At 46.2% G+C, this 19,763-nt stretch overlaps 1 protein-coding gene across 1 annotated transcript; it reads left to right on the forward strand.

The window, feature by feature from the left end:
* Positions 1–1,511: 1,511 nt before the first annotated feature.
* Kctd14 (potassium channel tetramerization domain containing 14) lies at positions 1,512–7,300 on the forward strand. The gene is made up of 2 exons (XM_006979892.4): positions 1,512–1,749; positions 5,790–7,300. Exons 1-2 carry the CDS (start codon positions 1,639–1,641, stop codon positions 6,438–6,440), a joined length of 762 nt encoding a protein of 253 aa, XP_006979954.3. The 5' UTR covers positions 1,512–1,638; the 3' UTR covers positions 6,441–7,300.
* The last annotated feature ends 12,463 nt before the right edge of the window (positions 7,301–19,763 follow it).

The raw sequence follows: 19,763 nt of genomic DNA on the forward strand, positions 1-19,763 counted from the left end.
AACACTAGTCCTCCAAAAGAACAGTAAGCAACTCTTAACTGCTGAGCCATCTCCCGGCCCCTATCTCTTTCTTTTTAACAGACACATTTAACACTGCATGGCAAAGACAGACAGTGATTTAGTGAACTATTTATTAACTATGTCTAATTTTACTAATGCAAACAGATCAGTGGTAAATATATTCATTCACATATCCCTTCAGAATGGTGCTTTTTAAAATTTCTGTTAGGTAGATTCCCAAGAGTGGGGTTCTTTTTTCTTTTCTTTTGTAGAGATGGCCATATTAATGTCTAAAGATCACACCAGTTCACATTCCAACCAGGAAGGTTTGAGCACCCCTTTCCTGTCTTCCTACCATCTCAGGCATTTACTCTTCTATTTCCCATATTTATGGGTTAAAAACAGTACATATCATTGCTCCTTCAACTGTTTGTTTAATTCTTTCTAAACTGCAGTAACGATTTAGTTCAGCTACTTTAGTTTTCATTTTTAGAGGTTCTATTGGGCTAAAAAAATTCTCCCCAGTCTTTAAAAAAAATTATATCTTCTTGTTCTTTACTTATGTTTAGGTTTCTGTTGGGTTTTGGTTTTGTAGATGTGTGGCTAGGACGCAGGTCCTGGTGCGTGCTAGGCAAGGACGCTACCACTTAGCCACGCCAGCAGCCCATGTTTTGATGCCCCCTTTGATTTATTTCATGACAGTCAATATGCTCACACCATATGCCTAGCAATCTCAGGGTCTGAGGGGCTCATGCTCGGCTCTGTTTGACTTTTCCTTGTGATTCTTTGTTTCCTTTCGTGGTTTGTGGTTCGGGACTGTGACCTCTTGCTATCTGTGTACATTCTTTGAAACTTGGTTTGATTATACTTTCACTCCGGGAGGGTTTCACTTTCTCCTTCCTTCCCTCTTTCCTCTCTTCTTTCCTCATGGTGTGTGTGTGTGTGTGTGTGTGTGTGTGTGTGTGTGTGTGTGTGTGTGTTTCTGGAGGGTCAAACCCAGACTTCATACATGCTAAGCAAATGTGTTACCACTGAGTTACACCCCAGTCTCTCAGGTTTTATTTTCTTTGCTGAGTGTGTGATTGCACTATCTTATCAGTTTTATTTGAATTAAGTTTATGGTTGTTGTCTCTGTTGATGACCATACTGGGCTCCTGTAGTGTACATATTATGCTCTTGTAGTGTAAATATGTTTTAGAGAAGACTTTTCTCACTCAGAACTAAGGAACGAAACAGGTAAGTTTCACAGCACTTGCCTTTGAGTGGCAGCTTTTTTTTTTTTTCCTTCTAATTTACCATTTTGTAGTCTCTGGTCTGACACTCTACCCTCTGAGAGCCCGGAGAAGTTATAGGTTACTCGAAGCTGATGACAGCCCACAGAACCAATGGAGTCCATGCTCCACATCTCAGAGCGCTTTTAACCCAGCTAAATAAGCACTACGGATGTTTTACAAAAGACGGGGGGGGGGGGGGGTAATAGCTGTAGAGTTTCTCAGGGGCGGGGAGTCACGAGCCTCTCGGGCTGGGAAGTTATCGACACGTGGCAGGACCGTGTTTCCCGCCCATAAGTTATCTACCATAAGTTATCTACCCAAGGCTGTGCTGGGTAGTCAGTGCGTGCTGCCCTTTTCCACCAGGATGAGCCTGCCGGCAAACCAAGCTAAGGAGGCCAGCCAGGAGTCTCTGCCCGCAAACCAACTCGAGGAGCACAGCCCGGAGCCCCGGATCGTGTGCTCAGACCCGGACATCGTAAGTGCGCCCCTGAGCAGCGGCTGGACGCCCCACCCCCAACCCCGGCCGCATGCTTTCCTAACTCCGGTCCATTTTCGTTCGCCCACCCTCCAATAGTCCCTACCTCCGCCCCCGGGGAGCATTTTTTTTTTTTTCCACCTGCCAGTAAACTCCTTTGATACCTGTGCGTCCCCGCCTCCTCTCCACCAAGCTCTGGGCAGTCTTTCATTTGCTTTTTTCTTCCCTGGCTCTCACTTCACTTAGTCTGCTTTAGTTCCTGTGTGTGTCCCCTCTGAGATCCCCCGGCTTGGCTAGGCGTTGTCCGGGGGTGGGGTTGGCGGTGGGGAGGATACTTCGGTTAGTCCCTTTACTCTGCCACCTGAGAGGAGTAGCCTGACCAGCTCCAGCACGCTCTCTCTGCCCCCAAGAGTGCCCAGCTTGCCTTCTGTTGTGGACTGGGTGAGAGGATTTGTGAGCGCAACCCGGGTTTGCTGCGGTGCGCAAAGCCAGGAGGAAAAGAAAGATTAACTGAAGTGAATGAGGCTAACACGGGAGCTATTCTCACAGCTGTAGTAGACCCCAAAAAGGAAGACGGGTGGGCATTTTATTGAAGACGTCTATATATGTCCATACAGGAAAGCACATACTCAGTTTTAGTTCGTAGATCAACCGTTACAGAGGCCAGTTAGGCCCAGGATGTGGCTCAGTGGTAGAGACAGCTTACTAGGAAGACCAGGACTCAACCCCAGCACTGCCAACAAAACAGGAACAACAAATAATAGTAATCATTCTTTAATTGAATTCCACAGCACATACCTACAATCTTTCTGGGGCATTTGGAGACTGCCTTTTAAAACAAATGGCCAACATGAACTCTTTTAGGACATGCTCACTCGGTGTCATAGAAGTTGCCTATCAGAAAACACAATGAATCTCTCCAGAGTTTTAGTTGAAATAAAAGAAAGGACAACTTTGGGGGTGTGTTAAGTAGGTGGTACTCCCGCCCCCCCTCCACCCCCACCCCCTACTCCCCTTCCCCCATTTAGTGTAGAAGTTAGCCCCTAAAGGTGCCCACCTCACTTAGCAGCTAACAGTAGTAAGTCTGGGTACACGCTCGCTAAGAGAATAAAATTCTCATTCTCATCAGGATTGAGTAAGGAGAGACAGCAGGCCCAGCAGCAGGCAAAGTGGCTCGTTCCAATAGTGTTAGGAGGATGGCATTGTTGGCTGTTTTCAAAGCTACCTGCCTAGTGTCAAGGTGTTCAACATTCAGGGTGTTTCATCTTCCCTGCTCAGGAAGGGCTTGAATGAGTTCCTGGGCGAAGGTCATGCATGGAGCCAGCACTGAACCTGATACCAGGTAGGGCAAGACCTGGGTTTATCAGAATACCAGGTTCTGCTGTGGATCGGGACAGGGTGAACTTCATTCAATATAACAGGTATTCATTGAGTGCCTCTGGTGTGCTGAGGCTTGCCAGTGGGTGCTAGTGATGTATATGGAGTAGGAATGTGTCCCCTTTCAAACCTCATGGTCTAATGGAGGATGGACAACAGGGGATCCCAAGGGAGCAGCTACTGTAACAGTAGCTCTACAAGTCACCATAGAGTCATGAGACCACCCTTCCGGAAGGCCTCTGGGGAACTAACTTGAGAGATGCTAGACTTGCCAGGCATGGTGACACATGCGTTTAATTCAGGCACTTGGGAGACAGAGGCGTGTGGATCTCTGAGTTCAAGGCCAGCCTGGTCTAACAGCAAGTTGCAGAACAGCCAGGACTACACAGAAACCCTGTCTCAAAAAACCAGAAGGATTAGAAGAAAGAAAGGAAGGAAGGAAGGAAGGAAGGAAGGAAGGAAGGAAGGAAGGAAGGAAGGAAGGAAGGAAGGAAGAATAGATGGAGAGATGGGTAGACTTGGTGATAGGAAGGTAAGCTGTAAGATATTGAAGTCCTGCAGCCCTGGGACCCCGCCTGCCGTGGATAGAGGGAGGGAGCGGTGCAGTAGGTGATTTTGTTCTGCGCTTGCTAGAGGCCACATAGTAGGCCTGTTGCAAAAGCCTTGGAAAGCTCAAGCCATTCAAGTGTTTAGTGCAGGAGACTCAGGTGTGCTTCAGAAAAAAAGAGCTCTGGTTCCCATGTGCAGAATGGATCCGGGAGTCGACCTGGCAAGGGGTAAGCTGCTATGGAACTTCCCAAACACACAGAACTGCCAGGACTTGGTGGTGAATAAGTGTGTGGGGTAGACTGAGATCAAGGAGAAGACACATTATCCTAGGCTTCTGGCTCAGCTAAAATGGGAAACAACAGGAGAGGTCAGTGTTGGGGGTTAGAGAGAGATCTTGAGGGGCCTAGAGAACCCCTGAGTGGAGATCTCACTCATTCACTCAGCTGAGGGGGATCTCGGGAAATGTATGAGTGCTGGGTAGAGCACGGTAAGATGTAGGGACCCTTCTGACCGAACTGAGTGAGTCAGGTCCATCCTTGCATCTCCATGGCCTTCACAGACTCGACACCCAGCAGGTTCCCCTCAGAGGCAAAGTCTCTCCCAGTCACTCACCACAGGCTTTCCTACCCACCCAGGAACAGGCAGGGGGACTGGTAGTAAAGACAAAGAGGGGCCTTCCTCCTGAGAGCGAAAAGACGTTCATCGTTCTAGGAACACACTGGGCAGTGTTTGTGGATGAGATAGGAAGCCATGACTGACACGGATGCTGGAAACTTTGTGGGGCAAGAAATAAAAGAGAAAGAAAGGAGCAGCATAAAGAAGCACGTGGACAGGGCTGAGGTCTTATTTGATAAACAAAAGAATGGGGTACAGGGTGTTAGAGTAGGAAACTATCTTTTGTTTTGTTTTGTTTGAAACGTGGTCTGATTGTATAGCCATGATACAATAGCTCAGATCCTCCCGAGTGCTGAATTATGTTTCAGCTAGCTAGGAAACTGGTTTCTGTAAATTAGCTTCAGGAAGGACTTTTGTTTCTGTTTTTGGTTTTTTTAGACAGGGTTTCTCTGTGTAGCCCTGGCCGTCCTGGAACTCACACTGTAGACCAGGCTAGCCTCAAACCCTGAGATTTGCCTGCCTCTGCCTTCTGAGTACCGGGATAAAAGGCGAGCACCACCACTGCCCGGCCAGAAAGGACTTTTGACGTGGCTGGGTGGACTAGACTTTGAGAGTTGGAAGGATTCGAGTTCTCTATGTCCATTTTGCTTCCATTTTCCCAGACGCCGAAGCTTAAGGTAGAGAAAGACAGTGAACTTCCGGGCATGGAGCTAATATTGGCTGCAGTGAGGCAGGAGTTGGGGTGGGCTGGACACCCACCCTAACGTGAGTTAGAGCAACTGATGGGCGTGTGATCCTAGCCGCACTCGTTGCTTCCCTGTCCTGTGAGTCTTTTTCTCTGGGTGTTCTTCATCTGTAATAGGAGGGCCTGGAGGGGGCCCAGGAGCTGAGCTCCTGCGGAACAGAGATGCCAACACATTGATTTATTCAAGGTCAGTCTGTGCTCCCTGACTAACTGCCTGCTTCATAGCGGTGACCTCAAGGTTAACCGAACAGCCTTGCCAAGGGGCCTTGAAGTTTAGGGGAGGCCGAAGGACATAGGTTCTGAGCTTAATTTTCCTCAGCTGTACGGTCTGGGTCCTGCTTCTCCTGTTGTCTCCCCTTTAGACTTCTGAAATGGCCCCTGTAGGACTTGTTGCCATGGCAGCTCAATTCTTTTTTTTTTTTTCCTCCAGCAGCTTGGTTGCCTTTGGCTCTCCTAATTCCAGTACAGTACTTAAATTGTAATAGGCAGTGCAACAGACAGGCTGAGAATGAGGTCATAAACCCGCGTCAGACTGAAGGACTGGTCCCATCACTGGCCCCCACTGACTTGCGCTTAGATCCAGGTTGGAAATCCAGCCTGAACCTTTAGCACTGCACAGAGGTGGTTTTTTTTTGGGGGGGGAGGGGTGGGTTTTTTTTTGTAGCAGCAGCCAGCACATCCTCTAATAAGTTGTAGTGGTGTGTCTCCTGGACATGTGCGCATTGTTGGCTCACTCTACTGTTTGTGTCTGCAGGTCGTGGAGCTGAATGTAGGAGGGCAGTTCTACACCACCACCATGGGCACCCTGATGAAACATCCAGGCTCCAAGTTCCCAGAGATACTATCCAGATCAGCGAGACACTACAAAGACGCACAGGGCCGCTTCTTCATCGATCGTCCCGGCACCTACTTTGGGCCTCTCTTGGACTACCTACGCACGGGGCAGGTGCCCAAAGAGCACATTCCTGAGGTCTACCGTGAGGCTAAGTTCTACCAAATCCATCTTCTGGTCAAGATGCTGGAGGATATGCCACAGATCTTTGGGGAGCAAGTGGCCCGGATGCAGTTCTTGCTGGGAGTGCCGAACTACAGAGAGAACCTGGAGGTCCTGCTGCACCTGGCTCGGGCAGAGGCCGTGGCGATGCGCTCGTCCAAGGTGGTGGTGTGTGTGGTGCACTCGGAGGAGGAGGATGCCAAGTGTGCGGAGCCGTTGCATATCTTGGAGGCCAAAAAGACGCCCGTTGTCAAATTTGGGCCCTGGAAGGCAGGCCCTGGGACGGAGGACTTTGTGCACTGCCTGGAGAAGGACATTAGAGCCCAGGGGTATAAGGTGTCCCCTCAGAGGTACCATCTGAGTAGGGACCCCTACACATGCTTCTGGATATTCGTCTTCACTTGGTGGTGATCCCTAGGAGGGGGCGCTGTTGGCTAGGGGCCGTGGTGGGACTTGTGAAATCAATTGCCATCAAAAAATCCATGTTCTAAAGTAGTTCCAGGCCTTGGGAGGCTGAGATAAGAAGATTCCTATGAGTTCGAGGCCAGCCTTGGATATAGACTGAAACCCCATTGAAATGGCTCAGGAGAGGCCAGGCTACCCTGACTCCACACCTGCTCCCCTCTGGATCCACATCTGCTTGCCAGAATAAAGTAGGGTTCTCCCATCTTCTGAGAAATGAAGCTTGTCAAATGTTTAACAGACAAGTGTAGCCGGAAATTTCTCCGGTCCCACCCTGCCCTGCGGTCCCACAACCACTTACAAAATAATCACTCGAGGCTTATATTAATTACAAACTGTATGGCCTATGGCTTCAGCTTCTGGCTAGCCAGCTCTTTCATCTTAAATTAACCCATTCCTATTAATCTATATGGTGCCCTGCAGCTGTGGTGTTACCAGTCTGCTGGCATCTTGTTGCTCCTTTGGTGGCAGCTGGTGTCTCTCTTGACTCTGCCCATCTCTCTGTATCTCTGCTTGGATTTCCCACCTGGCTGTAAGCTTTCTCGCCATAAGCCAAAACAGCTCAATTTATTATCCAATGGGAGCCACACATATTCACAGCATACAGAAAGACATCCCACAGTAGACAAAGGGTTCCTCCTTGCTTGCTGGGAAATAACCCTGATGTAAAAACTCCCCTAGCCTGTACCTGGTGTGATGTAATGTGGTTTTGTCTTTATAAACTCTGTGGTACTCAACTTGGGGGCCAAGAGTTCTTTGTGGCAGGAGTCTGACATCAGTCACAGATTATTAAAGGACTCTGATCTGGCTTCCTATCTATGGTGGTCTGTAACTTCGTAACAGTATCTTTGAAACAGTAGACTAGTGGCCTAGTGGTTCACACCTTTAAGCCCAGCAGGGAGACAGAAGCAGGTGGATCGCTGAGTTCAGGGCCAACCTGGACTACAGAAGGAGTTCCAGGACAGCTAGAGCTATATAGAGAAACGCTGTGTCAAAACCCATAAAGACAGACAAACAAGGCTGTGGGTAAACACACTTGCTGTGCAAGCCAAATGGCTTAAGTTGGATCTCTAGAGCCCACAGTGAAAGGACAGAACCAACTTTTAAGAGTTATCCTCTGACCTCCACAGGTATCCCATGGCATATATACACCCATGTGGGTGAGTGTGAGCGCACACACACATACACACACACACACACACACACACACACACACACACACACACACACACACACACACACGCATGCATATACACACAATTAAAAGAAACAACATGAGGCTGAAAAAAATGGCTCAGCAGATAAGAGCTTTTGCAGAAGACCTGGGTTTGGTTCCCAGCATCCCGGTGCAGTGGTTTACAGCTTAACTGCCTGTAACTCCAGCTCCAGGGGATCCAATGCCCTCTTCTGGCTTCCATTGGCAACTACATCCTCGTATACATACCTTCACACAGATACACGCAGATAGACATCATTTTTAAAAAGTTTAAATGGGCTGGCAAGATGGCTCACCAGTAAAAGGCATTTGCCAAGCATGGCAACCTGAGTTTCATCCCTAGGACCCACACAGAAGAAAAGGGAGAATTGTATCCTATAAGTTGTCCTTTGGCCTACACAAACAAACAAATACCAAAAACATTTAAGACATTTTCTAGCCAGGCACAATGGCATATGCTTGTGGGGTAAAGGGTCCAGCGAAAGAAACCCACCCTGGCCCTGAAACCAGAGCCGGGGAAAGAAGCTTGCGAGGTTGAGGCAGGAGGATCACATACAAAAGGAAACTTTTGGCTACATAATGAAACCCTGTATCAAAATCAGAAATCAGAAACAAAATACTTGCCCAAAGCAACGGGCAGAAAGGTCTGAACCTGGCTGGAGCTGCTAAAGGTCTGGGCTGGATCACTTCAGAGGTTCTAAGAGGATTGCTCAGCGTTTTGAAGAAACAGGAAGACACAGAAAAACTTAAGCCTCGAGAAGTCTGGTTCTCCAGTGTTCAGATGACAGGCATGTGCTGCTGCACCTACCTCACTTTAACCCTTCACAAGAGGAGTAAATATTATCCGGCATATTAGCTGCTTTCCTGCTCCTATGCTAAAAACACCACGACCAAGGCAACTTATAGAGGAGGTTTTTTTGCGGTGGTGGTGGGGATTTGGTTGGGGGGGCTTACAGTTCCAGAGGGATAAGAGTCCATCAGGGCAGGAAACTGTGGTAGGAGGCAGCACACATGGTTGTAGGAACAGCTGAGAGCTCACATCTGGAACCGCAAGCAATACACAGAGTGAACTGGGGATGACACATGGCTTTTAAAACCTCCTAGTGATGTACTTCCTGCAGTGAGGTCACACATCCTAAGTCTATCCAGAGTGCCAATAACTGGTGACCAAGTATTCAAACATCTGAGCATGTGGGAGGAACATTCTCGTTCAGACCACCACAGCTGGGGAGGACCTCAGTGGTGGAGTACTTGTCCAATATGCACTTGGGATGATCTCCAGTACTAAAAATCTAAAAGAAATTGAAAAAATCTAAAATACTAAATCTAATGTACCACCCAGTGAGTACCTGTATTTTAAAAAAATTTAAAATATTAAAAAAAAAACAAACGTATTTAAAAAAACAAAACAAAAAAAACTTTTGAGATCTAATTGAAGTTCATATATCAAACTTGCTTATTAGGAAATTTAATTCAATGGTTCTCACACTGGCTGCATGTTGGAACTAGTCAAGCAGTTTCAAAAAGTATGCCTGGAGCCGGGCAGCACGCCTTTAATCCCAGCACTCAGGAGGCAGAGCCAGGCAGATCTCTGTGAGTTCGAGGCCAGCCTGGTCTACAGAGTGAGATCCAGGACAGGCTCCAAAACTACACAGAGAAACCTTGTCTCAAAAAAGCAAAAAAAGTCGGGTGGTGGTGGTGCACGCCTTTAATCCCAGCACTTGGGAGGCAGAGCCAGGCAGATCTTTGTGAGTTCGAGGCCAGCCTGGTCTACAGAGCAAGATCCAGGAAAGGCGCAAAGCTACACAGAGAAACCCTGTCTCGAAAAACCAAATAATAATAATAATAGTATGCCTGGGCCCTATCCCTAGAGATTCTAATTGTGGCGTGTTGTCTAAACACTGGGTTTAAAAAACATCTCCCCTAGATATTTCTTTCTTTTTTTTTTTTTTTTTTTTGGTTTTTCGAGACAGGGTTTCTCAGATATTTCTTTCTAAAGATATTTTTATTAGATCTATTTTATGTGTGTGTTTTGCTTGCATGTGTGTATGCACATCATGTGTGTGCCTGGTGCCTGTGGAGGTCAGAAAAGGACATAGGACCCCCTGGAACTGGAGTTATTGATGGTATTGAACCATCATGTGGATGCTGGGAAACAAACCCCAGTTCTTTGCAAAAGCAACAACGAGCTTTTAAGCACTGAGCTATCTATCTCTCTAGTTCCTCCCCTAGATATTTCTAAAATGTACTAAAGTGAGAGAAAACTGACTTATTCTTTTAGCCACTTCTTAATTGAAAAAGCATTTGTTTATCCATTGCTGGGGATTAGACTCACAGACTTGCACACGCTAAGAAAAGTGTTCCTCCACTGAGCTGTATCTTAGTCATTGGTTCTCTGAGATCGGATCTTGAGGCTTGTCCTGGGCCGGGGTTATGGGTGTGCACCACAAAGCTGGGCTTTTGTTTTTGTGTTCATTTTTTTGAGACAGGATCTCGTATTACTCTAGCTGACCTAGAGCATGCTATGTATACCAGGTTTGCTGAAAATTTGTAATCCCCCTGTCTCTGCCTCCTGAGAACAAGGATTTCAGGTGCATGCCACTAAGCCCAATTTAAAAAAAAAATAGTTTTGATTTTAAATTACATCATGCACTAAGGCCAATAAGGATGTCCCTTCCTCCATCAAAGTTCTTCTCAGTTCCTTCTAGAAGCCCTTGAGATTAGTAGCATTGCCTTTTTATTTTACATCATTGCCTTGACCCAGGCTAATTAGTACTACTTGTTCTATTTGTTGAGTTTCCTGAGCTATGATATTCCTAGGGCCTATGTGAAGCTACAGTTAAGAGACTTTATTGGCGCAGTTTTTATTTATGATGGGAACACCAAGCTAAAACCAGATGTAGTATTCGTCAATATTGAACTAAATGCTTGGGCATTATATAAAATTTCCAGCTAGCTACTCTATGTGATTGTTCTCTGAGCATGAGAACTTTGGAATAGCCTAAGAGAGTCCTATACGAAGCAAGTAGTTACATGTCCAACTCCTTCCTGGCTTACTGAAGAGCTACCTCCTTGACTTATGCGGGGTAACCACAATACTCTTGATGTGGCTATATGCTTCCCCCCCACCCCCACTCTGCTCCATGTTAGCACGGCATAGTTCTCCCAGTATTTGCTACTTTTCTGTTGTTGTAATAAGGCATCATGACAAGGCAACTTGTAAAAGAGTTTAGTTTGGTTTGATGCTCCAGAAGCTTGAAATCCATAAGGGTAGAGGGAGGGAGGGAGGGAGAGAGAGAGAGAGAGAGAGAGAGAGAGAGAGAGAGAGAGAGAGAGAGAGAGAGAAAACGGCAGCAGGCCGCAGACATGGCTGTAGGCATGGCTGCAGGAGCAGACAGCTGAGCCCTCAATCTTGAACTGTAAGTACAAAACAGAGAGTGACCTGGGAACGGCAGGAGGATTTTAACGGTCAGAACCTATCCCTAGCGACGCACTTCCTCCAGCGAGGCTGCACCACCCCCTCAGCTTCCTGTGCCACTGAACTGCCAGATCAAAGGTTCAAATGCCTGAGACTGGGGGGTGCATCTCTCATTCCAGCCACCATACTCCTTATCACGCCTGCCTTACTGCCTGGAGACAGGGCCTCTCACTGAACTGGAAACTTCCTATTTAAGCTAGGCTGGCTGGTCAGTGAGGTCCGAGGACCCACCTGATTCTGTCTCCTGAGACTTGAACTTGGGTCCTTACTCTTGCATAGCAAGCATTCCTAACCGCTGAGCCATCTTTCCAGACTCTGACTTCCCCGTTTCACTTAGATGACAAGAGCCAGATTTACCCCTGTACTTGAAACAATGAAAAAACTGGACAAAATATACGAAACAATGTACAAAAGTGCAGACAGAACAGACAGCAAAGATTTGTCCTTAGTTACACAGCTAGAAACAAACAAACAAACAAACAAACACACTGAGCTGCTGTTGTGTCCTTTACCTCTTTTTCGAGAGAGACGGGGGATCCTGAGGTCAGGGAAACATGATAAGAGTTCATCTCACAAAAATGAAATAAAAAATACTTTTAAAACATACTAAATGGAGCCAGGTGGTGGAGCATGCTTTTAATCCCAGCACTTGGGAGGCAGAGAAAGGTGGATCTCTGTGAGTTTGAGGCCAGCCTGGTCTACAGAGTGATTTCTAGGACAACCAGGACTACACAGAGAAAGCCTGCCTTAAAACAAACAAACAAGGGTTGGGAATTGAGCTCAGTGGTAGAGCGCTTTTCGGTCCTCAGCTCCAGAAAAAACAAACAAACAAACAAAACAACGACAACAAACTTCAGTGGGATTAACAGCAGATGAGACACTTCAACCCCTTTGTCCCACAACAGTGGACTTGAAGTCATAGCAACAAAGGATATCCAAAATGAATCCCAGGGAGGAAAAAAACTATGAGAAACAAACAAACAAACAAAACAACCCAGGGCTGGAGATAGCTCAGCAGTTAGGAGCACTTCGTACTCTTCCAGAGCACCCAGGTTCAGTTCCTAGCACCCACATTGGGTGGCTCACAACTGCCTGTAGCTTCAGTTCTAGGGGATGAGACACCCTCTTCCAACTTCCACAGGCTCTGAATGCAATGTGCACGCACATACACACACACATAAAATAAACGTCAAAAACAAACAGACAACAACAAAACTCAAAGCATCAATGAGGTGTGGAACAAATTCAAATACCAAATATCCCTCTATTTGGAGTTCTTGGTGAAGTCAGGTGCTACTGATACAGTAGCCAGCTCTCTGTGGGTAGTCAGGGGAAAGGCGCATGGAGAAAAACTACAAGTGACTCCCCGTGTCACAGTCAGAATGGACACCAGGGTTACAACAGCAAGGCCGGGAACCCTAAGAATGAGGGAGAAAGAAGCTCACAGCCGGGTTGGGATAGCTAAGTGGATCTTGTAAGAGACATTCAGGCTCTGAGAGGCAAAGCCAGCGTCAGTGGGCAGGTTGTCTAGCTTCCGTGAGACACCGCCATATCCCCGCATCTGGGAAAAACATGCTAGACCCCACTGCGCTTTTCCAGTGTTGCTTCTTCTGCAGCGAATTCTAAGATACAGTTCCTAAGAAGGCCTCTACCCATTTGCGAAAAGAGACGCTAGACCTTCTCAACCTTCCTAATGCTGTGACCCTTTAATACGGTTCCCCGTGTTGTGGAGACTCCCTCAATCAAAAAATTATTTTCGTTGCTATTTCATAATTGTAATTTTGCTACTGTTATGAATTGTCATGTAAATGTTTTGGGGGATAGAGATTTGTGGAACAGGTTGAGAACCACTCGACTAGACCACCCCATAGACAAGGAGTTAATTAAGATAACTAAGAAAAACTAGAGCTACTTTCTGGAATCTGTGAGAACAATGAGCTTAGTGTAAAGTAACAACATTTGAAAGAGTTGCAAGGTCTAAGGGAGCAACCCAGCCAACCACTAATGCTAGAGAGACACAGTCAAGGTCAAGAACTAACAGAGTCAGAGTCGGAGATGGACAAAGGAGGCTTCAACCATCCCCGACAGGGTGAGAAACACTGTGATTCTGGCTGGACCAGGAGGACATGTGTAGAATGTGCAGTCTTCCATCTGGCCAACTACTAAGGCCAGACCCTCATGAAAAGCCCCAAGACCAGCTTACCTTGACAGACAGCTGTAGGCCTCCTCTCTGAGAGCTTTGCTTTCCTTCTACACTAAATCTTAGGATTCTCTGTCATTTTTCTTTGATTTCTTACTTTTCTGTAACCCTCTTTAATAAAATCTGCCTTGGGCTGGAGAAATAGCTCCGCAGTTAAGAGTGCTTGGTGCTCTTCCAGAGGACCAGTGTTTGAATCCCAGGTTCCACGAGGCAGTAACTTCAGTTCCAGAGGATCTGATTCCCTCCTCCGGCTTCTGTGGACCCCAGGAACATACATGTGCACAGACATACATGTAAGCAAAATAACTATATACATAAGATAAAAATAATAAAAGTTTAAAAAATAAAGAGAAAGAATAATCGGATTTAGAACATTGCTGTGAGTGTAGTAGGGTGAATAATGGTCTTCTGAATGATATGCTCACCTCTTAATTCCAATCTCTGGAATTTGTAAATGCTATCATGTTAGAAAAAGGGTGGAAGCAATTAAAGTAAAAATCTTGTAATGAGTCATCCTGGATTACGTACATGGATCCTCAGTCACATGACAAGCGTATTCAGAGAAGACACACAGAGACGGACGGTTCGACAGTTCAGAGCGCACACTGCTCTCGCAGGGGCCCGAATTCAGTTCGCATGCTAGGCGGCTCACAAACGCCTGCAACTTCAGCCATCTTCTGTCCTCTGAGGATGATGCCCTGACACACGTGGCATACACTCCACAGACACAAACACAAATAAAAATAAATCTTAAATCAATAAGACACACCGAGGGAAGTGAGGCCTCTTCTTTCCCTGCCCCCTCAGTTCTTATGTGTGTGGTGGGGGAGAGGTCACAAGCCCGGGAATGCTGAAGTAGCCACCAGAAGCTGGAGGAGGCAAGGCACAGAGTCTCCTTAAAAATCCTCTTTGGGCCGGGCGGTGGTGGCACATGCCTTTAATCCCAGCACTCGGGAGGCAGGGGCAGGCAGATCCCTGTGAGTTCGAGGCCAGCCTGGGCTACAGAGTGAGTTCCAGGAAAGGCACAAAGCTACACATAGAAACCCTGTCTCGAAAACAAAACAAAACAAAAAACAAAAACAAAAAAATTATTGAAGAAATAAGTAATCATTTCATTCAATACAATGCCTTCTCTTCTTCTTCTTCTTCTTCTTCTTCTTCTTCTTCTTCTTCTTCTTCTTCTTCTTCTTCTTCTTCTCCCTCCTCCTCCTCCCCCTCCTCCCCTTCCTCCTCCTCCTCCCCCTCCTCCTCCTCTTCTACTTGTTTTTCAAGACAGGGTTTCTCCGTATAACCCTGACTGTACTAGAACTCACGCTGTAGACCAGGCTGGCCTTGAACTCACAGAGATCTGCCTCCTCTGCCTCCCAAATGCTGATATCAAAGGCATGTGCCACCACCACCTGACCTCTTCTTAACAAAAAAATAAAGAAGAAGAAGAGGAAGAGGAAGAGGAAGAGGAAGAGGAAGAAGAAGAAGAAGAAGAAGAAGAAGAAGAAGAAGAAGAAGAAGAAGAAGAAGAAGAAGAAGAAGAAGAAGAAGAAGAAGAAGGGAAGTAAAAGTATCAACAAAATTCAAGATATCTAGGCAGTGGTGGTACATGCCTTTAATCTCAGTGCTCAGGAGCCAGAGGCTGGTGGATTTTTGAGTTCAAGGTCAGCCTGGTTTACAAAGTGAGTTCTAAGACAGCCAGGGCTGTTATACAAAGAAACCCTCAAAAAAACAAACCAAACTAACGCAACTAAACAACCAAAATCCCCAAAAAACAATGTTCAAGATAGTATGTTTTAGCTGTGCAGTGGTGGTGCACGCCTTTAATTCCAACACTCCGGCAGCAGAGACAGGCAGATCTCTGTGAGTTCGAGGCCAGCCTGGTCTACAGAGCAAGTTCCAGGACAGGCCCCAAAGCTACGCAGAGAAACCCTGTCTGGAAAAATAAAAACAAACAAACAAACGAAAAGATAGTATATTTCTTCTTTTTTAAATATTTATTTCATGTACATTCGTGTTTTGCCTGCATGTATGTCTGTGTGAAGGTGTTGGGTCCCCTGAAATTGGAGTTACAGACAGGTATGAGTTGCCATATGGGTGATATGGGTGCTGGGAATTGAACCTGGGTCCTCTGGAAGAACAGCCACTGCTCTTAGCCACTGAGACACCTCTCCACCTCTCTCTCTCTCTCTCTCTCTCTCTCTCTCTCTCTCTCTCTCGTGTGTGTGTGTGTGTGTGTGTGTGTGTGTGTGTGTGTGTGTGTTACCTGTATGTATGTCTGTGTGAGGGTGTTGGATCCTAGAATTACAGACAGTAGTGACCTGCCATGTGGGTGCTGGGATTTGAACCCGGGTCCCCTGAAAGAGCAGTCAGTGCTCTTAACTGTTGAGCCATCTCTCCAGCCCCAGTATGGTTCTTTTATGTGTAAGACTTTGCTTATCTGCTTGACTAACTGAAGAAAATGGCAGAGCTGGAAGATGAAAACTTCAGACAATACTAAACACAGCTGCAATACTCCAAAGGAAAAATGCAAAGAGGTAAAAATCTCTGTAGTTTGCCCTCACGGAGACATCCTAGTTCAAAGCACTACACCACGTTTTTTGGGTTTTGGGTTTTTTTGTTTGTTTGTTTGTTTCCAGATGCACACTGTTAATCTAGGGTAGCCATCCTTTTCACTTCCTGTTTATTTTCTCCATCCTTCCCTGTCTCCCAGCACTAACTGGCCTCTGCCCTTTCCCGCTGTGCAGAGTCCTCTAACTGGGCCTCCTAAAGGTTCCACAACTTCTCAGACAGCTCACCAGGTGCTTTAGGAACCAAGTGGTCTAACATGTGAGCCCGTGGTGGACATACCACGGCCAAGTCATGGAAGTCAGAATAAGGCAAGAGGAAGAGACTGGTGACAAGTAGACCTGAGAAACAATACTGCTTTTTAGGTGTGTTCACCAGAGGGCATCCATTCCAGGAGGGGCTCTAAAAACTTAAATGGACACAATAGTCCAGCCTATGGGTGTCAGTCAGTCTTTTTGACCAGTTCCTTGCACACTTGCTTAATGAAGTAATGAATGAGCAAAATGCTACAAAGACAGGTTGGAGGTTAGGGATGGGTTCTACAGTCCGGACTTCTTCCCACTGAAGCTAATCTTGCCACTGATACACATCTCACCTGTGCATAGCAAAGACTGGTGCTTAGCTCCTGAAAGTGCATCATTTTGCAGGGGACTCTCCTTAAGAAACAAGGTCTCATGTAATGTAGGCTGGCCTCCAAATTGCTATGTAGCTGAGGAGGACCTTGAACTCCTTATTCTCCTGGTTCCACCTCCCAAACGCTGGTATTACAGGCAAGTGCCACCACATCTGGTTCCTTTGGGGATGCTGTGGATTGAACAGAGGGCTTCACACATGATAGACACACAGCCTACAACGGAGCTACCTCTCCATCCCACGAGCACTCTGTGGTGGCAGATTTATTGCACTGCAAATCAGTTAGCTCTGCTAACTGTGACAAACTGTTGGGATGTCTGTCATCTCTGAGCAAATGGCACGGACAGCTTTGTTTGTGGGTGTTTACAAATCTGCTAAGAGCTAGAAGCAGATTTACTTTACACAGTGGGGTAATAAACTAGTATATCCCTCCATTCTTGGAGTTATTTCGGGGTGATATGACTCTCTCCCATGGGTTGGAAGGCAGATTCATTTCAGGACAGTATAATCAAGTGTTTTTCCAAAGGGCAGGTGCACATTAATGCTTAAGTCAAATCTATTATATTGTTACTTCTGCCATATTCTGCTGGCAATTTTTAATGTCAACAAAAATTCAAAGGCTGGGAAGATAGAGTCTACCTTTCCTTTCTTTTCTTTTATTTCTTTCTTTTCTTTTTTTTAAAAAAAATGACGTGGGTCTTACTTAGTGGCCAGAAACTCCCTATATAAACCAGACTAGTCTTGGACTCTCACAGAAAGCTGCATACCTCCGCCTCTGGAGTGCTGAGATTAAAGGTGTGTGCCACCACATCCAGATGAGCCTATCTTTTAATGAAAGAAGTCTCAAAGTCACATTGCCAGGGTGACACATAGGGCTGGCAGCAGGATTGTTGCTGAGTGCACACATGTAAACACACACAGTGAAGTCCGAAGGAAATGGTGCTTTTATACGTTTTACACAAAGAACAATAAATTTGTGAAGGAATGATGAGAATTGAAGCTATAGACTAGGGTGGCAAGCTCTAGAGACATTCCTCAGAGATCTGTCAGGGTAGAAGTGGAAGCTCTCGGAAGAGAAGGGCTACTTCACAGTTTACTCCGATTCACTACAGTTCCAATTGCCAGTCTCTGGTGAGTAAAACTTGGTATGTGAATGACATCGCTCCTATAGTGCTCATTAGCATGGCTTTTTACAAAGGTGTGTGTGTGTGTGTGTGTGTGTGTGTGTGTGTGTGTGTGTGTGTGTGTGTGTATTGTGTCCTCTAATAAACTTGCCTGAGGATCAGAGGACAGAGCCAGCCACTAAAGATTAGACATAGAGGCCAGACAGTGGTGGCACATACCCTTAATCCTATCACTCAGGAGGCCGAGATCTCTGTGAGTTCAAGGCCACACTGGAAACAGAGCCAGGCAGTGGTGGCACACAACTTTAAACCCAGTACTGGGGAGCACACACGCCTTTAATCCCAGGACGTGACATGGCTGGGTGGAGAAAGGTATATAAGGTGTGAGGAAACAGGAACTAAAGCGGTTCAGCTGAGACCCTTTAGGGTGAAGACTAAAAGGATTTCAGTCAGAGGATTGGTGGAGTAGGTGAGGTAATAGGTGGTGGCTGTGGCTTGCTCTGCTTCTCTGATCTTTCAGCTTTTACCTCAATATCTGGTACAGGGTTTTTATTAAAAGACCATCTAAGATTCGAACAGTGTGTGTGTGTGTGTGCACTTTTGAGGCAGGTACTCTCACTAGACTTGGGGCTTATACTTTGGCTAGGCTGACTGCCCAATAAACTCGGTTTGTCTTTGACTCCCTAGTACTGAGGATGATCCACACCGCTGTGCCTGGCTTTTATATGGCTGCAGAGATTCCAATGTGCAGCAGGTCCATAACTGATGGAGCCATCTCCTAAGTGTCTTCTACTCAGTTTTACATGTGTATGCACATGCATGTGGGGGCCTGACGACAAACCTGGGTGTCCTTCCTTCAAATGACCAGGACCTAAACTTAGACCTCCAGTACCCAGTGCTGGGTGTAGCAAAGGGTTAAGGACACCACTGGGATTTAGAGTCAGTCTAGCCAAAACTGTAGCGAGAATTCTAATTGGTCTTAAAAAACCTGGAGTCAGATATTGGGGTAGATATCTTCTCTGAAATATCAGAGAAGTAAAGGAGCAGCCAAAGTCTCCTCTTACCTCCACGACTCCTCAGACCTAAAAGGTGGCAAGCTCCTCTCTCTGCCCAGCCTTATCACTTCCTGTCTCCTGACTGTGCAGACCTCCAGACCTCTATGGTTAACTAGTGGCTAGCACCACCCTGTGATCTTCAGGCAAGCTTTATTTGTTAGAGCACAAACAGAGTATCCCCACACAAAACCAGCACTGTCTCAAGAAGTAGGTGGAACTGGCAGAGGAAGACACCCAACATGGACCTTTGGCTTCTACACCTAGCCGTGGACACACCACCCACACACACAAGGGTCTCACTTGTTAATTTAGTGTTGGCCACCAATTTGAGGAGCTGAAACCTCCAAAAACCTTCTGCTTAGGTGCTGCTCTAAAAATATGGGAGGCTTCATGAATTTGCATGGGTCATCTTTGCCCAGAGGCCAGGCTAAGCTCAGGGTCATTCCACTTCCATGATGTTGTTGAAGCAAGTGTTTATTCATTTACTCGTTTTATTTCGAGGCTGTTTTGTTTCCTATCTGTAGGATGGCCTTGAATTCACTATATACTGAGATGGGCTTGAGTTCCAGATTCTCCTATCTTTTCTACCTCCTGGGTGCTGCAATTACAGCTGTAGGTCACCACACATTGTTTTGTTTTTATTTGTGTTTGGCAGACCAAAGAATGTGTTTCAGTATGGCATTTTCATAAATATGTCATTATACTTTGACAGTGTATTTATTTCTTGAATCACTACTTTTAGTTTCAGTTTTTCTTTTTCTTTTTTAAAGATTTATTTATTATGTATACAGTGTTCTGCATGCCAGAAGAGGAAGCCAGATCTCATTACAGATGGTTGTGAGCCACCATGTGGTTGCTGGGAACTGAACTCAGGATCTTTGGAAGAACAGCCAGGGCTCTTAACCGCTGAGCCATCTCTCCAGCCCAGTTTCAGTTTTTCTTAATTTAACACATAAAATAATTGGCACAGACTTGCTATGAAGCTCAGGCTAGCCTAGAAAAGATCCTCC

Source organism: Peromyscus maniculatus, chromosome 1 (genome assembly GCF_049852395.1).
Source record: "Peromyscus maniculatus bairdii isolate BWxNUB_F1_BW_parent chromosome 1, HU_Pman_BW_mat_3.1, whole genome shotgun sequence".
NCBI classification, from domain to species: domain Eukaryota; kingdom Metazoa; phylum Chordata; class Mammalia; order Rodentia; family Cricetidae; genus Peromyscus; species Peromyscus maniculatus.

Excerpts from the sequence above, each read along its gene's own strand:
- Kctd14 (XM_006979892.4), top strand. The coding sequence starts at position 1,639 with ATGAGCCTGCCGGCAAACCAAGCTAAGGAGGCCAGCCAGGAGTCTCTG. Across the intron at positions 1,750-5,789 it reads TGTGCTCAGACCCGGACATC|GTCGTGGAGCTGAATGTAGG; the intron begins GTAAGTGCGCCC and ends TTGTGTCTGCAG.